Consider the following 19,440-nt stretch of genomic DNA (forward strand, 5'->3'; position numbering starts at 1 on the left):
TAAATGCTCACAATTACACACTTTACAGGGTCAGCAGTGTCTTGGTTCCCACTTAGTTTGCTGTAGAAATGTGCAGAGCTAGCCTAACACAGTGATATTCGCTCTGTCACATGTGCTATAGAAGTCTAATATCTGGACTCAAACCGAGGCAGAGGAATTTTGATTAAGCAGGCGGCATTGGAAACAAACTTTAAGTTCACTTAATGTTTATTATCGCCAATCAGATCTCAGGTAACACACACACACACCAAAGCCATTTCAGTTACATTTTAATTGTTGGGAATACGACTCATAGCTCATAGCTGAGTCTCAGTTACTGTAGACTGTTTGGGATAGTTAGCAGGTTAGGAAAGAAACATGAACCAGCTTGGGTGGCTGTGGAAATGTGAGAAAGTGATATATAGAATCTGAGTTAATGTCCATTTTATACTCACCAACAAACTTTCAGATTATTATCAGCGAAACCAAATCAAATGTTTGTTTTGCATTGGCAGCAAGTATGCCCTTTAACTTTGCGTTTTGGTGCATACTCTTGACCTCTTCCGCACGTCTGCAGTCGAGGCTGGAAGGAACGGGCAGAGTTCACATATGGACCTTAAAGATATAGAAGCTTCTTTAGCAGACTGTTCTTCGCCTCGTCACCCTTTTGCGAGAACTCTCCATCTCTTCCTCCTCCTCTCTTGTTTGCCAGCTGTCTCTTCAAATGTCCGTCTCTCCGCTCGTCTCACTCCTGTGGATGTCCACGTGCGTGCTCTGCGAGTCTCTTGCGTCTTGTTCAGTGTCCCACAGAGTCACACCCTCTTACCAGTGTGGCGTACATGTGTGTGTGTCCTGGCTCATGGCCCCGGGGCCCGTTAGTTAGCGTCTGGGCCGTGCAGGTCACCGGAGGCGTGGAGGGATTGTTCACGATGGAAGTGAGAGGAGCTCCGGTTACACCGGGGGGGAGGGGGGCCTGGAGGAGAGCTCTGAGTGTATGCGTCTGTACGTTTTGTGGATGTGAGCGTCTGATTGTTCAAAAGGAAATAGAGTTTATGGAGGAGAGATGGAAGTATTGACACTTTTCAAACTTCAAGTATTTACTGATCTACCACCTGCGTTATTTGGTTAAGATTATTGTTTATGTCCATACATTCTTTTGAGAAGTGTTGCAACATCAAGGTTAGCGCTCAGACAAATATAAAGACGTTGTACGTTGCTTTAAAGTGTTTGTCAGTGTTTGTTTTACAAGCTTTTTCATTCCTCTTCCACTGTGTTTTGAACGTCCCCCATAGTCTGTCTCAGAATTTGCTCTCAGTGTAAAGCTTGAGGAGCCTATGCTGGACCCTATGTGGGTGTCGTACGCTGAGCACTTATACTTGCGCGCTCGTGTATCGACATCGTTCTGTAATTACGCCACTGAAACGCCACTTGGTGAGTGGTCGGCTGGGCTGCAAGCGACTGCCGACTGGAACTGATTGGCTCATGTTTGAGTCGGAGCTAATAAATGTTGATCAACAGTTTACTGAAATCAATGAAGACGTCCGAGTAGATGGTGTCTAGGAGATTTTTTGTGTCTGAGACAAGAACAATGAAATGCATTTCAGACCAATCATCAGCATCGCCGCGTCATGTACTTAAATTTCTCGGATGGTACATCTCGGGCTAGTACGTACCGCCGGCGTAGGGTACAGACATACGTCGCACCAACGCAGAAGCACAAATCCGGCTTAACTTTTTGTTCCTCCTCTCACTGCCCCGGCCATGTGTGAATGTTGAGCTCTGTCAAAGCCGTCATGACCAAACCCCCCGACTGTCTGTCAGCTCCACTGCCTCGGAAGAAAACCAGAGCAGCGAGTGTCACATCTGTCTCCTCCCCGACGTTGAAAATCATTATAATTGAGAGGAGACATGAAGGAAATGTTGCAAGAAATATGTTTGCAGGCCACATTTAAACTGGGGTTTCACATCAGAAATAAAGGCTTGTTGTGTACAAAGCAAAGCACTGGGGTGGGCTCAGAGTCAAACATCAGCACTTTTACCAATTTCTCCTTTTCATAACCTTAACCGAGACATTCATGTCCCACTTTTAGGTTCAGCGGAATCTGAAAATAAATGTTGCATTTGGCTGTTTGAATGTTGCCGATTCAATGTACAGACGCAGAAGCCTTAAGGTTTCTATTGAACATAATCTCAGTTGTGTGTCTTTCACCAATTAATGTGTCAAAATATCTTCATCATTGGTCCGTTTGTGTCCAGATTTGTGGCGAAATCATTTCTGATCCCGTCTCTTTCTATTAACGTCAACAAAAGGATTATGTTAACACCATGCATATTGCCGTTTCATGCTGGAAATGCTCCACTGAACAGGAATACTGAAAGAAAACTCTTTTTTTTTACAGAGCGCGGCCGCTGCCCCCAGTCCAGTGATGGGCAACATGCCTCCAAATGATGGCATGCCAGGAGGACCCATGCCCCCGGCCTTCTTTCAAGTAAGGAAAAGAAAACGGGTCCCTGACGTCATCCGTCAGCCACCCCCACCGTCACCTCCAACCCTACCCCTACCCTTCCTCCCTTTGCCGTCGCTAAGCCTATCCTTCTGTCTCCTCCTCCTTTTTTAGCCTCTTTAGCTGTCCTAATCCCTGTCCAGATGTGTTCCCTTCTCTGCCTCTCTGCCTCCGTCCCATATGTCCATGTTTGGGTTGTTAACTCCTGGTGCTCTGACTGATGCTGCAGAGTCGACTCCTAGAGTTTTCACCCATCCAGTTTTCACATATTACAGTGTATAAAATGTGGATATGGAGGGAAGGAGAGGAGAGGAAGCTATTTTCTCTGGTTTGTGTTGCTTCACTAATTCCTCCTGTCATCACTGTTCTCTGAAGGCTGTCCCAGAGGCTGACGAGGTCACTCACACACTCTCTCTCTCTGTTTCCATCACTCTCTCCTCCCTCTCTCTCTCCCTCTCTCTCTCGTATGCAAACACGCACACAGGAACCTCATTTGACACTCTGACACACATTAAACTAGTAACACTTTTCAAAACTGAGGTTTTTAAAATAGCTGCACTCCAAATATATTCATTGAATGGCTGGAAGTGAAAAGAGAACGGAAAATTACTCAGTTGCCACTGCAGCTAATGTTAGTTTTATGAAAGTCACCAAAAAATATTGGACTTCTCACGTCGCGTCATTAGCGGTCCGAGCAGCCCCCGCAAATGTCCTTTGGCGAAACTCCTCACACGGGACATTTGTCTTTGTCTGCATAAGAGCCTTTAGAGGAATTTATTCACTTCACTTGCTGAGAGTTAGTTGAGAAGGTTGATGCCGCTCTTCTGGCTGATGAAGCTGCTGGATTTCATAAAATGAAATCAAAAAAAGTTTGGGTGTGTCTGATGGTCACAAAAACACCTATCGGCATATGTAAAGCTTCCGCAGAATAAATTAGCTGCTGGGCTAATTACGCACATGGGAGCTGTATGATTCTTAACTGAAGAGGAAATGCAAGAAAATGAATTTTATTTTGTTAATCAAAAACAGGTTAATCAATAATCCTTTGTTGCAGCAATCTTAACTGAGCACAGTCAATACTGCATACACTGTATGTTCCGCTTACTGGGTGATTGGTATGCCTGATGTTTATGTGCATACGGTATGAGACTGTAGCCATTTGTCTGCTTTTTCTTGGACTTGGGTGATTGGCAGTGTGTCGTGCGCTGTGCAGCCTGTGCGTGTGTGTTGGGGTCGTGAAGAATGTTAATGATGTATGAGCAGCGAGCAGGACAGGGAGAAAGCTATCTGATGGTGTTGCGTGAGTGACATTGCTTTCCATAAATAGACCCCGTGCGCATGGCAGACAGACAGACAGACAGACAGACAGACAGACAGACAGATAGACAGGATGGGCAGAGGAGAGACAGGGAGAGGAAAGAGCAAGAGGATGCATGCTATATTCATCTTGTCTTCTTCCTCCTCTCCTCTCCTCTCCTTGCTTAGATCAGCTAATCTGAGCAAAGCATGCAAAGGTGAAGAAAACAAAACCAAAAAAAAGGAATAAGGCGTGAAGAGAGTCTGCACAGTGCAGCATCACAACAGCAAAGACGTAATGTCCTCTGCACCTTCTCAAGTTTTACATCAGATTTCCTTAAATCAGGCCCACACCGTTACCAGAACAGCGACATACATTATTGTGTCGTATCGTGTTCACATCTTCGAACTTGAGCCGGAGCCAAAACCACACTCTGCCTTCTGTAGGTAGCTGACATTCGTTCCCTGCTGAACTAATGGTTGCGGTCCACCCTGAAAGTGCAGGCTACTGAGTTTTCCGCAATGCATTTATTCATTCAAACGAAGGTGGAGGCAGATGTTTTCCCTCCAACATGTTGAGATTTCAGTCCCATTCTCGCTGCGCTTCCCTCAGCCGCACTTAACAATGCTTTTTGATGTAGATTGGAGAATCTCCTAAAGCGGAATTGTCTCAGCGCTTGAGTCGTTTCTCATCCCAACTCTGGGTCAGCCCCTCTCCCCTCGCACGCCTGGCATCCTTCTCCATGACATTTCCTCACTCTCTCCATTTCCCTCGTCTTTGAAACTAATATTTTCTCACACACACACTGCCTCGGTGACACATGCTTACTCACCGACTCTCAGAGTGTGAACTGTTGGCATGTGCTGTGTGTGCGCGTTGCCTAAACTTTTCCCAGATGCACTAGCATGGTAATTAACATAGGTGACCCCAACACTGTTATTGGCTGCAGTCCTAAGAGAGAGGGATGAGGGGCAACGGAGAGACAGTGGAGGGAAACAGAGGTGGAAGGAGGAGGAAGAGGGTGTCGGCTCCCGTGTTCCTCTAATGTGTAGCTCACTTTGTAAGCCTGGCAAGCAAAAAGGCGGCTGCGGAGAGGGATGTGATTGAGGCAATAGAAGAAGAAACAGATAAGGAATAGGTGTCTATGGGGCATACATTTGGTTTATAATCCTCCCCCTCTCAGCAAAAGTCCATCCCTGCTGCATCATGGCCCTCTGGGGAGGGCAAGCAAAAGGGGAGATGACAGGGGGGAGGAGAAAGTGGGAGGAGAGGCTTCAAGGAGAGGCAGAGTTAATGACAGAGAGGAGGAGAAAAGCAGCAGAGACTGGAGGAGAGGAGAGGACACAGAGACGTCAGGAAAGTATTTCACAAATAATTAATTATTGATCAAATGTTTAGAGATTTTCTACGAGCTATCTGTCAAATAATGCCCCCAAAAATCCCCGCTACGTCAGGTACTCAACAAACATAATGTGCTCCATTAAGTCTGTAAACCAGCCGGGGTGGGGCAGCCTCGTTCCACTAAACTCTTGCCAAAAAAAAAGAGGGATCCTAAGTCAAAGGCTGTTCGTTTTACTGCAGGTAATTGCTGCTCTTCAGGGGCAACGCAGAAAAGCACAACAAGAGGATTAGGTTTGATTACACATTTAAGAACAAGCAATCCAGGTATCAAAGACAAATTTAAGAACCTGTTCAAAGCTGACACATGGCAGGCACATGGTGAATTAGGAGACATCTGCTCTCAGTCATTTATTTATCAAAGGTGAGGCTGATCTCGGGGTTCGTTCCGGTCAGATGCTGATAAATGTGGTGGAATGAGCTGGGAAGCACATAGAAATTATTATAGGAATATGTCTGAGATATAATTTATTAACTATTAAATGTTTATTTGGGGCCATTGCTGGTCCTTTAGCGGAGGATCTAGACTTCTGATTTGGCTCTTGGTTGAGATAGATGGACAATTACAAGGTTGTTAGGAGGCAAAATTAGCTGCCCAAACAGTCTGAGTCTCATAAAGTCAGGCGCGGCAGTTTTCAACCTCTTTGACCCCTGGACAAAAGATGGAAACAGATAAAAAATCTCTCTGAAACATTTTAATCTCTTTCTCTACTTCATCTGAATTTGCTCTGTGAATACAAGATCCAAAACACACGGGTGCAGAAGTGCGCAGACAAAAATTTTCACTTCTGCCTGAACTAAAGCCATTGAGTAAAGGGACCGTCTTTTACTCTTGTCATCGCTGCTTATCCTTGAGAGGACAGCGGCAGAAATGATACCTTGCAATTCCTCTTCAATGACAGACACTTGGAAATGAAAGGCAGCCCTCCGCAAACGTTTTCTCAGTCCATTGTCTGCCCAGAGGTTCTGTTAGGCTGAGTTCAAACACGCTGATAACAGTCACTACAGTTAAACAGTGATTTGAATGTGGCCTTTGTCTCCTCCTGCGCATGCCTCGTCCCTATCAGCTGAATGTTTACGATACTGTATGTTTTATCAGTTTGGGGACAGACGTGAGAACTCGCTCTGAACGCGCACGTTTCCCCCGGGGTTGGTGAAATTTCACTTGTAAACTCAGGATGCTCATCTTACGATAAGAGGGAGGGATCGCAGGCACAGTGCCGTGCTAAGGGGTGAATCGTATGTCAATTAACTTCATATCAAGTACACAGAACAGAACTAAATTAAACCAGTGTATTCAAGTATCAATAGGTTGCCCCCATGCTTCATTGCTCTGTCTGATTTCTGCCTCTTCATATACTCACAGGTTAACTCTTTACGTTAAGGTCATGGCTCTGTGGAGGCCATACTGTGTGTAGCAGGACCCCTTGTTCTTTTTTTTTCTCCTGAAGATACTTGGTTATGACTCCGTCTGCATGTTTGTCCTGCTGCAGAATGAACGTGGGACCGATCAGACCCCCTTGATGCTGTTGCACATCTAGTGCCTAAAGCCTCTGCACAGTATATAAATCATCCGGTACCGTCCTAACATGTTTAAATGGCTGTCAGCGTTTCATGGCTGTCCTCGGGGAAAAAAAAAAAAGAAACCCTGATAGCGTGTTCCCATCTCTGAGCGACATGTTGCCATGCTATATACCATGAGCTAGCAAGAGACCCACTGCTGCCTCTCTCTCTGGAATGTTAGCAAGGAATGACAATGAGTGTGCATTCGGTGTGTGTATATGTGTGTGTGTGTGTGGTGCTGTTCCTCCTGGCTTTGTTTGTTGTGTTCAGTGATGCAGGCTGCTTTGTGTTCTCCCTGTGTGTGTGTGTATGTGTGCACGTTTGTGTGTGTGTGTGTCCAGTAGTTTGCTGGCAGTTCCACACTGCCCTCTAGTGTTAGCAGCTATAATCAAGACCACAGCCACATAAGACTGGTACTCTTCCACGTCTTTCTCTTTCTCTCCGTTAGTGGTCCATCAGGGGCAGCGGTGTGGGTCTTCCTTAAGCTGAAATGAGTGGTGAGGAGGCGAGGGGGTTGTGTTGATGGGTTTGTGGTACTGTGCCAAGCTGTTATCTCCTTAGCCGGGTAGAAAATGATTTTATTAATTGCTTCATTTAACGCTCCCCGTGTCCCCCTCCTCCTTCCCCTCTCCTACACAAATGCACAAAACAACGCCACACGAGCACGCACGCACACTCGCACCCACTCCAACCAAGCTACTTTTCAGGCTCGCTCAGCGTATACCTCTGTGACAGTTGAAATGTTCTCTCGCTCCCTCTCTCTGCAGGGACATGTAGAGAGAACAGTACAGCCATAAAGGCCATATGCTGGCCCATTCAGATGTAATAGCAGGAAGGCCTAGGGAGGCCCAGCCAAAGGAGCTACGCTCCATTATGGCACATTATAGAGAAGAACATGAGAGGAGCGCTGTGCATATTTGTGTGTGTGAGAGCGAGAGATTCTGTATTCCTTACGCTACAGGAACAGAAATATGTTCATAAAGCCACATTCCGGGATACAAAGCTGGTTAAATATTCAAATTTTGTTAAAGTGGGATAAGGCTCAGGTTAAGGCTGGGGTCACTCTTGAGGTACGGCATGCTGTGCTTATGTTTAAAGTGAGGGTAAGGCTCTAAAAGATGAATGCAGTTCAATGCACTGTCCTCCTAAGTGACTAAAACTGAGCTGTTCATGTGTGTTTGTGTGTAGAGGAGAACCAGACTGCTGCAGCTGGGTCAGTGCAGTCAGACCCCGCAGGGGTGTCTTGTTAGACACACACACACACAGACTGGCTCGGCAACAACAATAACCTCTGAGGTCAGACAGAGCTAGCGCTGCATTAGCCCCAGTGTGAACCTGCTGAGAGATAGAGCTAGCCAGTACAGCTGGTGCTAACCACCCAAAACATACACACACTGAGTGGCAGAAAAACCACAGCGGCACTGGTACAAACGTCATAACTGCCAACTCATCCAGAGAACACGGAATGAACAAGTAAATAAATATTTCCAGATGGCTGAATAGAGTATTGACCGACTGCATGTTGTGTGGCTGGTTAATAAGTGGCTTTCGTGGAAACTTCTCAGATGAGCCGGTCTCGTGACAATGAAATGAATAGAGTCAGCACATAAAGAAAAATAAACTGCCATGTCTCAAAAGGAAAGGAAGCACCTGTCTCGAGAGCCCTGCTACTGCTACTGCTGCTGCTGAGCTCAACACATGTGCCTTTTTAGAAAGGGTTGCAAGTCCATGAATAAGTGCTTCTGCTTATGATCAGTATTGTTTTCATGCATAACGCGCAAGCTCATCTCTTCTGCCAAAATCCAACGTGCTCTTGTATGGCGTACCTGGCAACACAGGGGCATTGTGTCAGTGTCTGGGCCTGTGGGAATGCATTTGTTTCGAGTTGTCAGTCAGCCGTGTTTATTTTCCCACTGTAGCTGCGCCTACAGGTTCCTGGTGCTCGGCTCTGTCATCGCTCCGCCGTCCCAGCCATGCCAACAGAGCACTCACACAGGGAGGGCGGCACGGTGGGCAGGGTGGGAAAGTGAGGGGAAGGAAGGAGGTGGGGGGAGGAAGGGGGCGGCTGCCTCCTTTATGAAAAATGATGTTGTATGCTCACAGGTGAGGCGATGCACCTGTCTAGACACTTACGTACTTAGTATGCTGAAAATGAATCAACAGAAAAAACTGTGTGTACTGAAGTTTAGTATTTGCATATTTGGCAACCCAGTAGTAACATCAAAAACGTTCAAGAACAAGAACGATGCACACTGATCAAATCTTCAGTGGCAGCTCTTCCTGTGATGGTGATGGCTAAGGTGACCCGTTCAGTGGGATGACTAGACGTTATCACATGACGTTATTTTTCGCAGTTCTGCTCTTACTGCAATACCAACAGTGACCACTAGACGCTGCTGTTTATCAGTTCAACAGCTTTAATCGTAAAGCCAAAATAAACATCACATCTGATTCAGTACATCGCGTGTGTTTCATTTTAGTTGCAGCAAATCCAGATTAAAGAGCAGCGGCTGTGGGGTTGATAATATGAGATGAATTAAAACATTTACAATACGATTCAACAAGTGGAAGTCCTTCTTCCTACGCAGCAAATGACGAAATGACGAAAGCATGTTAGTGCAAGCCATCCTGGAAGTAATATGCAGTATGAAAACAGGTACATTAATTATTTATTAGAGTCTATTTATGATCTGGACAATAGAAATCCATGGGTTATGTCTTTACACTGATTGGACTATATTCAGAGGTGCATCGCCCCATCCTCCCAGTGGAGAAACCACATGGCTAATCTGCACAAAGACACATGAACCCCCAGAATCCTGTAGTAAAATATAAAATCCCCGGTAAATGAATAAGTCAAAATGTTAAATATCGGTGCTTTTGACTTCTAAATTGTGAACATTAGCAGATTTTCGGTTTGTTTTAGATTATTCTAAATGTATTAGTGGTACACTATTGTAAATGTACTTACTAATAGAGAGATCTGTTCAAGTGAAGGCAGAAAAATTAATTCATTGTGTGCCTAGTGTTTGTGTGTATGTGTATGTGGACATGCATGTATAGTATTTCTATAAAGAGTGTCTACCTTTTTGGTCATCCCTAATCCTTTCACCATGATATTAGAAGCAAAATTGTCAAAGGAGCGGCCACCTCCACCCTTCATGCACACGCATAATCAATTCAACACACACACTCTGTAAGAAGAAGATCTGCTATCATCTGTTCTCCCACTCATCACCACTCAGTTGCACAACTCACATTCACACCCACACAGACAGTCAGACACACACCTGTAATGTTACCTGACAGAAAGGTGCCCGATGGAGACTCTGGCAGACGAGTAGATAAGCGTGGTCCGGAAGTAGGTGGTCCTCTTTCTGCGTTCAGATGTTCACGGAACGAGATGTAGAAAGAGGCAAGGATGTCTGGGTTCAGATGGTCTTGTGATGTTCACTTTAACGTGACACCGCGTTTGTTCTGAGGGATTAACCTAAGCAAAGGTCTCGTCCTGTCATTCTCTCACATACTAGTGATTGAGCCTTCGGTTCAGAGTTGATTTAAGTGACAGAATAATTTCAGTCATTTTCAACGCGGGACTTTTCTTTCCATTTTATTGCCACGGTGACGTTTGCTTGAGTTTCAGTATTTGGCACTTCCTTGTGCAGGCAAATTGAGCACCAGAATTAGGCTTGCTTTGGCCCTTGATTCTGTATTGGATGGCTTTCACTCTGGCAAGCTGGATCGAGTATCATTATGGTAGAATTTACAAAAATAATACAGTGTTTGAAAATGCTCCGAATTATCCTTTGGCAGCAGTACTGTAATTGAATGCTGATTACAGCCCGCTTCATGAATTGATCTGACCTCATCCTGGCAATTAACAATTCTTGTACATGAAAATCAATGTGGCCCTTTGGTAATGTCACTGACAAATTTTATGACACACATTCCTTGTTGCTGTAGTAGAGTAGTAATGATAGTTGTGCGGTAATTATACATATTTTAACTGGACATGCTGCATTTACTTTCTGATTTTGACCACTAGGGGTAAATATAAACAGAATCTGAGTTTTGCTGTTGTCTATCAGCTTACATAAGTACGTATATGAGCAACATGTCAGAAAATGATTATTTCCTTTCACACTGACATTGGCTAGCATTATTCTCCCACTGGGTTTTGGTTTCTTGCCTCCTGATGCGTGCCAGCCAATATTCGCTGCCTTCATAGCTTTAGTGATCTTCCATCTTTCTTCTTTCTTCAGCCACTTAATTATTTATTCCTCCCCAGTATCATGCTACCATGCTTGTTTGAGCTTGAATTCTGGTGGAATGTCTTTCATACCAGCAGAGCCGAAACAAAAAGCTCCAAGTGCCCCAAAATGTTTGAGGTTTGTTGTTGATCCTCGGTGGGAGAATTATTTTTTACATCTGGTTCAGCAGGTGTACTGTGTACAGTTGGAGTCAATCATCTATCTGGACGCACATTTATAATGGTGTGCTCACATTAAACTGTAATGATAAATTATGAGAATATATACTTTTTTAATATCTTCCACTAATTTTGATTGATTTAGATGTTTTGGGCTGATATACGGTATCATAGATTCAATTGAAGTCTCAAAAAGCTTTTTTTCTCTCATTTTAATTGCTGAAAAAAATTATTGTTGACTTTTTTAAATGTAATTTTTACACAGTTTCCCAATCACATCCATTGTATTCATTTGGAGGCAAACCTCTACAGACAGATGCCTTATTGGTCTGGAAGTCAGTCCAAATTTCCAAATGTTGGTCTGGAGTCACTCTGTTGGGAACTGATTATGCTCTGGCAAGAATATGCTGGACCATTCAAACCGCTAGGGAAGGTATTGTGATTTTACCGTGGTCACCGGGCTGGAACCTATCCCAGCTGTCATCGGGCGAGAGGCGGGGTACACCCTGGACAGGTCGCCAGTCTATCACAGGGCTAACACAGAGAGACAGACAACCATTCACACTCACACCTACAGCCAAGTTAGAATCACCAATTAACCTAACGAGCATGTCTTTGGACGGTGGGAGGAAGCCGGAGTACCCGGAGAGAACCCACGCAGATACAGGGAGAACATGCAAACTCGTACCCGGAGCCTTCTTGCTGTGAGGCATCACTGCTAACCACCTTTCTGTTAGCACTTTCTTGACATCTGTATATCTTTTCTTCACCAGGGTCCTCCAGGATCTCAGCCTTCCCCTCACACGCAGCCTCCCCCACACAACCCCAGCAATCCCATGATGGGACCTCACGGACAGGTAAGGGAGAAACATGTACAAACTTCTCTTGTAGTTCCCTCTCTACGTCTGCTGTCCATTTCACTCACTCACTCACTCACTCACTCACTCACTCACTCACTCACTCGTTCGTTCGTCGAAACAGCACACTGGTCCCTTGTTGCGCTAGCAGGCAGGAGAGGCAGCATCCACAATGGTGGATTGGATGAATAATTTAGCTGTGTTGGCCCAGCTGTAAGGAGCGGAGGTGCATCTGGAGGGCCTCCTCTCTCCCTCAGCCCACCACTCACCATCCCATAGTCCATCAATAGACCATTAATATTGCAGCACAGCCTGACACTGTGCAGCTCTTCGTGCACAAACCCACCACAACATGGTCAAAGGAGGAGGGGAGAGGAGGGAAACGTAGACGTGAGCGTAAAGGAAAACAGTAGTAAGTCGGTCCTTGCCTCAAGCACTAATTGTAATTATATAACTCGTCCTCCGCTTGGCCCGAACATACACACACACACACACACACACCCGATGCACAGAACAGGCAGCATGTAATTACCACTGAAATGCGGTCTCCTGTTATATTTTTGTTGTCTGTTTTTGTCACTGTGTGAAAAACGATGATATGAACATTATTCTGCTGCTCATGCTCCGCGTCCAAAACACACAACTCTCCCCCAATCAGCAGTCAAATCAGCGTGTTTCCCCTTGACACCAAAATAGTTGGACTGAGACTGGAATTAATTCCTATCATCTGACAGAAATGTGGCTCTCTGGGTGCTGGCATTTGTAGCTGCAGCAGTGTACTCTCATAGGTAATTCTGAAAACCATCTGTCTGTGGTGCTTTACATTATTCACTAGTTGTGCGCCGGCTCTGTGTGCGAGTCCCGGCCGGCCTGTTCTTGTCGCCGCTCTGCAGAAACCGCACGCGTCTATAAGTTTTTCGTGACGAATCACACTGTACAGTCCGTCTGCATGGCACTGCTGTCTGGATACACAGGAGCATGTCCAGCACACGTGTCACTGCACAAAACAGACACCTTCAAGATGTCGGTCTTCTCATCCGGCTGTGTCGGGTTTCTGTTCTTTTTCTGCTGCAGCTCTTCGTGTCATTCTCCCGGTGCTGCTTTTTTGTTTTTCTCTTGTCTAGCTCTCACTCCTCTCTCCTCCTTTACCTTTACCCTAATGGCTTTTACCACCTGAGGTCTTACTTTCCAAAACTTAATGTCAAGCCCCTCCTTCCTGGGAAATGTAACAAAACTACAGCAGCACATAATTCTCCAACACAATAGCTCCCCCTGCTGAAATGCGAAGACAGCATTTGTGGACAGGTTGTGGAAAGGGAGCCAGGTTTGCCAGCTTTTGTGCCTTGTTTCACCACCTGGTAGTGTTACTTATCAAGAAGAACTGTTTTTTTTTCTGTGGTTTAGCTGAAAACATGAGCAGATTTGCACAGATATACATCAGGAAGAGAGGTTTAATTGAAGCTGATTGACATAATAGTGTTATCATTATATTAGCTTTAGCATTTCATAGAGATCTGTGCTTGACTGATTAATTTTAAGCCTCAGATTGTCTTAATGAGTAATAGTAGACGTGAGATTTGTTCGTCTTAAGACACCAAACAAAGACTCGGCCAGATTTACGGACGCAACGTTATTAAACTAAAATTTGACGTCTAATTTGGTGTTCACTGAGCTGATAATGACTACGGCGTGCTGAGACATGTGCGCTTGATGTGCTTTCTGTCATTTCATCTCGCTTTAATTTCCTTAGAAGTCGGTTTAATGACTCCTGCTGCATTCGTTTTAACAAACTCTACAATAAATAAATAGTGTCAGCACAATTTCACGAGTGTGTTACATTAATATTATTTGTTTCCACTTGAGCTACAGTATGTTAATTTTAGCCATCATTAAGTAGACGCTTAATTTTTTTGCAAATTGAATGAAACTTGATTGATTGCTTTGGGTTTCCTTGTATGTGACCCGAGCTTATAGTGTTTGAATTGCACTCGGTTAAAACAAAGTTGTAAGCAAACTTTTTGAAGGTATTTAAGTCAGTTAGTCAACATATTTACACAAGTATATTGCGTGTGATCATTCTGAAATGCAATAATCGTTGTCCTTCACCTGTCCTTCCTGCAGCCATTCATGTCTCCGCGGTACCCAGGTGGCCCAAGGCCCTCCCTCCGTATGCCAAATCAGCCTCCTGGGAGCATCCCCGGGTCACAGCCTCTCCTTCCAAACAGCCTGGACCCCACCAGACCTCAAGGTGCAGACCCTCATTGTGGTGTTATTTCCTGCAGGCTCCATGTTTGCACTCGAATCTGATCAACACAAAAACACCGTTTCCTCATTTCTAAAGCTATTATTTAAACTTGTGCTGCTATGTTAATGCTCTTCTGTGTTTCACTGCAGGACATCCGAACATGGGAGGTCCAATGAGAATGAATCCCCCTCGAGGCATGGGAGGCATGGGCCCACAGGTATGTTATAATACACCAACTTCTATATTAGTTGCATACAATTATATAACAAGGGCTGCCGTACTAAAGCAAGTCACGACGGCGCATGGTGTCCTTCAGCCCGCTGCACTCACTCCATGCAGCTGCCACACAGCCAGATTTGGTGCTTGGACTCTCAGTTTACGAGCAAACCCAATGTTTGGTTGCCCTTCAATAAAGGCTCCCATAAAAACAGCTATAATGTCAAACCAGCAGCCTATAAACAGCATGCAGATAAAACTCTCCACTGCCGAAGAGAAGTTTTGGTTCAGCCAACCTCATAACTTGGTCTTTAAATGTCAGACACGCTCTGGTGATTAGCTTGGCCCTGACCAGAGCTCGCCCACCGCTAACACCAGTTCTCCGTATTAAACGCTACTTGTTGACTCCCACCTTGGAGAGACAAATAGAGATGGGATACTCACACCGCCATGAGGAAGTCACCACCAACACATTTGACCAAAGATGGTGCCAAAGTCAACACTGTTAGTTCCTTTTATCACTTGAATTTTTGCTAATGTGATTTATTGTAAGACGTAATACGCTTAAAGAACAGTGTCCTTTTGAATTACCATTACCCAAACAGCTGCTTCATTCTGCACCCAGCCACCTCACACTCCAGCGTCACCTCGCACAAAGACACAAACACACACACTCTCTCCCCGTGCCCTTCGGCCCCTCTCTGTGCCACCCTGGCTCGGTGACTTTGGCAGGGAGCGCACTAGCAGCTGGTGTGGCATCTGCTCGACAAGTGTAATCGTCTGCCGAACAAAACTCTTCCTCAGAGTGGAGCTGCTCTCTGGCCTGCCCCACTACTCTCTCCTTCAGTCACACAGGCATACACACACACACACATGCCCAAGTACACACATGTGATGCCAGCCAAACCCACCTACTGGGCAGCCATGAAGGCATACATGCAAATACGCAGAAGAGAGCATGTACACACAGACACATATAGCGAGGCTCACCACGTACAGGCACACACAAACAGTCACACACACACAGCTGTCCGCTTTCACACACAGCCCACTCTAACCAGCCCACACACAGCTCATACATGCACATAATTAAACACTAGTTAGTGGGAGACATGATCATCGCTGACCTTCATTAAGATTCAAACCTTTAGACAGAGCAGGTGTGGGTCTTTGTACTGACTGTGTGTTCATCTCTTTGTGCAGAACTACGGCGGAGGGATGAGGCCTCCTCCGAACTCCATGGGGCCAGGGATGCCAGGCATGAACATGTTAGTAAACCAGAAAATAATGTTTCTGAAAGCCATTTTTTATCTTCTTTTTGTTTTAGCTGCCAAAAGCCTTTTTGATTTGGTCTAGCAGGTTTAAGTAAAATAGAATTGGACCTAAACTTGAGCCCTGAGGCACACCATACGTTACGTTTGCAAATGAAGGAATACAGTTATAGATGAGCATAGCTTTGCCAGAGACGGCCACCCACCGCCTGAGTCTGTCTGTTAAAATACTGTGGCATCACTTCTGTCGAGGGCTGCACTCAGGTCCAGCAGTACCGGGATGCGGCACATGCCCGCATCAGAGGCCATCAGGAGATTGCTGGTGACCTTCAAAAGAGCAGTCTCTTTCCTGTGGTGTTTATGAAAGCCAAATTGAAACATTTCAAAAATGAAAAATTATTTTCCACAGACGAAGGACATGATGGAGACACATTTTTTACACAAACGACCTTAAAATAATCCGAAACACTGCACAATGAACTGTTAAATCCAGAAAGTTAACTGAGCCCTGTAAATTTCATTATGCTGAATAAAAACTTAGATGTCACTAATGTGTCTAACGGGACAATCCTTCAGAGTTTGAGTTTGAATCTGTACGACAAAATAGCTATATCGCCAATAAAATCCAAAAAAACATTTTATCATGTAATTCACTTCTTTTCCAGACTGTTGTGCATATGAACTAATAGACTGTATTTATGTAGAAATGACTTAAATCATGACATCCTCTAAGTAATCTTCCCCTACTAAGTACCCCTCTGTTGCTTTTTGCAGGGGTCCTGGTGGAAGAGGTCCATGGCCGAACCCCAACACCAACTCGGTGAGTCACACTCTCTCACGTCTTCATACCCACATGACTGAGTGTGTTTACAATAACTGTGTCTCATGTTTTGTTTCACCTCGGGTCTATTCTCTCCACAGATAGCTTATTCATCTTCATCTCCGGGCAACTATGTGGTAAGTGTACCGTCGTGAACTCGTGTTCGACCACGGGCCATAAATTACCTGTCAAGCGGTGATATCTAACAGGCACGCTGCCATCTAGATGCACTCAGCGCTCATTTCTCTCCCTCTCTCCCTCTCAACCCCTCAGGGCCCTCCAGGGGGAGGCGGCCCACCAGGAACTCCCATCATGCCTAGCCCCGGAGGTGAGTTATACACTTCAGTCTCCCTTCTGATTTCTACTTTTATCCAGCCTTCACTGTCTAAGAAACATCAAATCTGTCAGATATGTATCTCTCTTTGGGGGATAGGCAGAGATGTGCCTCTAAATACTGGAGGAATCCAGTCTTTAGGAGAATTTTTTAGTGTAAAACATTTATAAATGAAAAATACTGCACTGAACGTGCTTTTATATGTGGTATACATGACATTTTTTTATTGTCTCACAGTTTTTCACTTAAGGCACACTGTGAAAAATCCCCCAGCATTGTTAGCTGTGTTGTGTCATAGTCGAGACAGGAAGCAGAGGCATGTCGGTCTGCAGTCCACTGACTGATCCATCTCAGCCTTGGCTCATCAATAAAGTGTCTCTGCGGAGGATTGGCCGAGAACAAAACACTGCTGGCTGATATCCTGTCGATGTGGAGAGCTTCCTTTTGTGTCCACTATTTATTATTTATATACATACCTCTATTGTGTATGTTGCGGGGCAACCTTTTTGCAGGGCTGCTCACACGTACACCGGGAGGGAAAACATGTTTCCACTGCAGTCGCCAAGACTGTGCGCACAGGCGTACACACACAAACCTCCCACAAAAATGCACACCTCACACTCAGGTCACTCCCCCCGCTCTCCCCCTCCACCTCTCTTTCAGTCACGACAGCACAAGTTGCATTCAGGGACACTGAGGGACAAAATTTCTCCACCGCTTTCCGTCTCTGCTTCTGTCTTTTAACTTGAATTTGTTCCTACTGATCCCAGTTCTGTGTTCGTGACTTTTTAACTGCAATGTCAGATCAAGGTCACCTCATCCCTCTGAATATTTACAGGAGCGACACAGGATGTGGTTGTTGCTAAGACGCCAGCCTGTCCAGATAATTACAGATGCCGTTATTACAATAATAAGAGATAACAGGTTTCTTCCATTGCATATTGCAGAGAGCAGTGAGAGGACTGATTGACGGGTTCTCTGACATTATGTACTGGCAGAGAAATTAGCATACAGGTGGTCTTTGTCTTGTGCTTGTACGAATCAAAAGCTCTGTAACTCAAACTGTTTCAAAGACAGTGAAAGACATGGCTTCATTATTCCACATTCATCATCCTATACTTAAACCAAACCTTGTTTTTTTAGAATAACTGGACATTTCTCTCTTTTTTTGCAAGTACGCCATAGTCTGCTTTGCTGTATTCACAGTTTAAAACTGCTCTTTCTTCACAGATTCAACAAATTCAAGTGAAAACATCTACACAATGATGAACCCTATTGGCCCTGGTGGAAATAGACCTAATGTAAGTATTTATTTATTTCATTTTGACTCGAAATTAAAGCCTTCAGAGTTTCTACATTTAATTAATCACTGATTAAATCTAATTTGTCACCATGCCATATCACCTAAAAAGCAACATAAATGGCCTTAGGAGATGTTCTTGCTCTAACTGTTAAGTCCTTTGAGGCAAATTTGTGATATGTAAATGAAAACAACCTGTTTTTCTTCAGTTCCCAATGGGGCCAGGTCCTGATGGGCCCATGGGTGGAATGGGTGCTATGGAGCAGCATCATATGAACGGATCACTAGGTGAGTAACTACTGCTCAGTGCATGTAGCAGATACTTTGTATAAGCTCTTGGGTATACTGACTGAAACCTTGTTTGAACACAGGCTTTTAGAAGTGACACTCTGCCCTCTAATGGCAGATAGAGGAAGTGTCGGACGCTTCCTGGTATTGATCAAAGTTTAAACAGATTAGTGGGGCAGTGAGTAGGCCAATTGATCCAGTGGATGTGTGAGACGGGATCAGCGAAGCCAGTGGAGTTTGTGCTCATCTGTATCTGAAACAAATAGCTTAATTAAAGACCATTACATGTAAGAGGGGAGGTTGTTTCCACTTGCTTTAGATACCCTGATCTGGCACTGAATCAGCAGCAGCACGCTGAGGACCAGTTAAAGCTAACGCTTCTGTTTCTTGTTTTATTTCTAATCACAGGCTCTGGTGACATGGATGGGTTGCCAAAGGTAAGGCTGACTATCTGTGTGTTTGTCTGTTTGTCCACCTGTATGATTTCTTTATTCCTCACCGGTCCACATCTGTGTTGTAGAATTCTCCCAACAATATGGCAGGCATGAACAATCCTCCCGGCACCCCGCGGGACGACGGCGAGATGGCAGGCAACTTTTTAAACCCATTCCAAAGTGAAAGTGTGAGTACAACATCGTGCAGCACAACTCAAGAAGTTCACTCACGCCGAAGCTCATTATATGTAACACAACTGTGACTCCGCCGTCTGGCATGAGCCTCACTTATACAGACCCCTGCACATTAGATGACTGTACTATCCAATTGTCCATGGCGACCTGGGCCTGGTTTCACACAGACAGACGTTGTGCTAAACTGTCTAGCACCTGACAGTGTCGAGCAGGATTGGTTAAATTAAAGCATTTTCAAACTAAAAATATGTCTGAGAGTAAGTGCGTCAATCCGCTCCTTTAACGCCACAAAATCCAAAGTAGCCAAAAC

The 19,440-nt window shown here is 44.9% G+C and overlaps 1 protein-coding gene across 2 annotated transcripts in view; it reads left to right on the plus strand.

The window, feature by feature from the left end:
* Positions 1-19,440, plus strand: part of ssbp4 (single stranded DNA binding protein 4) — an 80,539-nt gene that overhangs the window by 56,057 nt on the left and 5,042 nt on the right. For both annotated transcript variants that reach the window (XM_084548391.1, XM_084548390.1), the window contains exons 5-16: positions 2,379-2,468; positions 11,944-12,027; positions 14,149-14,275; positions 14,422-14,489; positions 15,692-15,756; positions 16,534-16,579; positions 16,681-16,716; positions 16,853-16,907; positions 18,144-18,214; positions 18,423-18,501; positions 18,910-18,938; positions 19,022-19,123. In XM_084548391.1, coding sequence (XP_084404517.1) covers positions 2,379-2,468; positions 11,944-12,027; positions 14,149-14,275; positions 14,422-14,489; positions 15,692-15,756; positions 16,534-16,579; positions 16,681-16,716; positions 16,853-16,907; positions 18,144-18,214; positions 18,423-18,501; positions 18,910-18,938; positions 19,022-19,123 — 852 coding nt within the window. The remainder of the gene's footprint in view (positions 1-2,378; positions 2,469-11,943; positions 12,028-14,148; positions 14,276-14,421; positions 14,490-15,691; positions 15,757-16,533; positions 16,580-16,680; positions 16,717-16,852; positions 16,908-18,143; positions 18,215-18,422; positions 18,502-18,909; positions 18,939-19,021; positions 19,124-19,440) is intronic.

The sequence above is a fragment of the Chelon labrosus genome (genome assembly GCF_963514085.1).
Source record: "Chelon labrosus genome assembly, chromosome: 7".
Classification (NCBI taxonomy): Eukaryota; Metazoa; Chordata; class Actinopteri; order Mugiliformes; family Mugilidae; genus Chelon; species Chelon labrosus.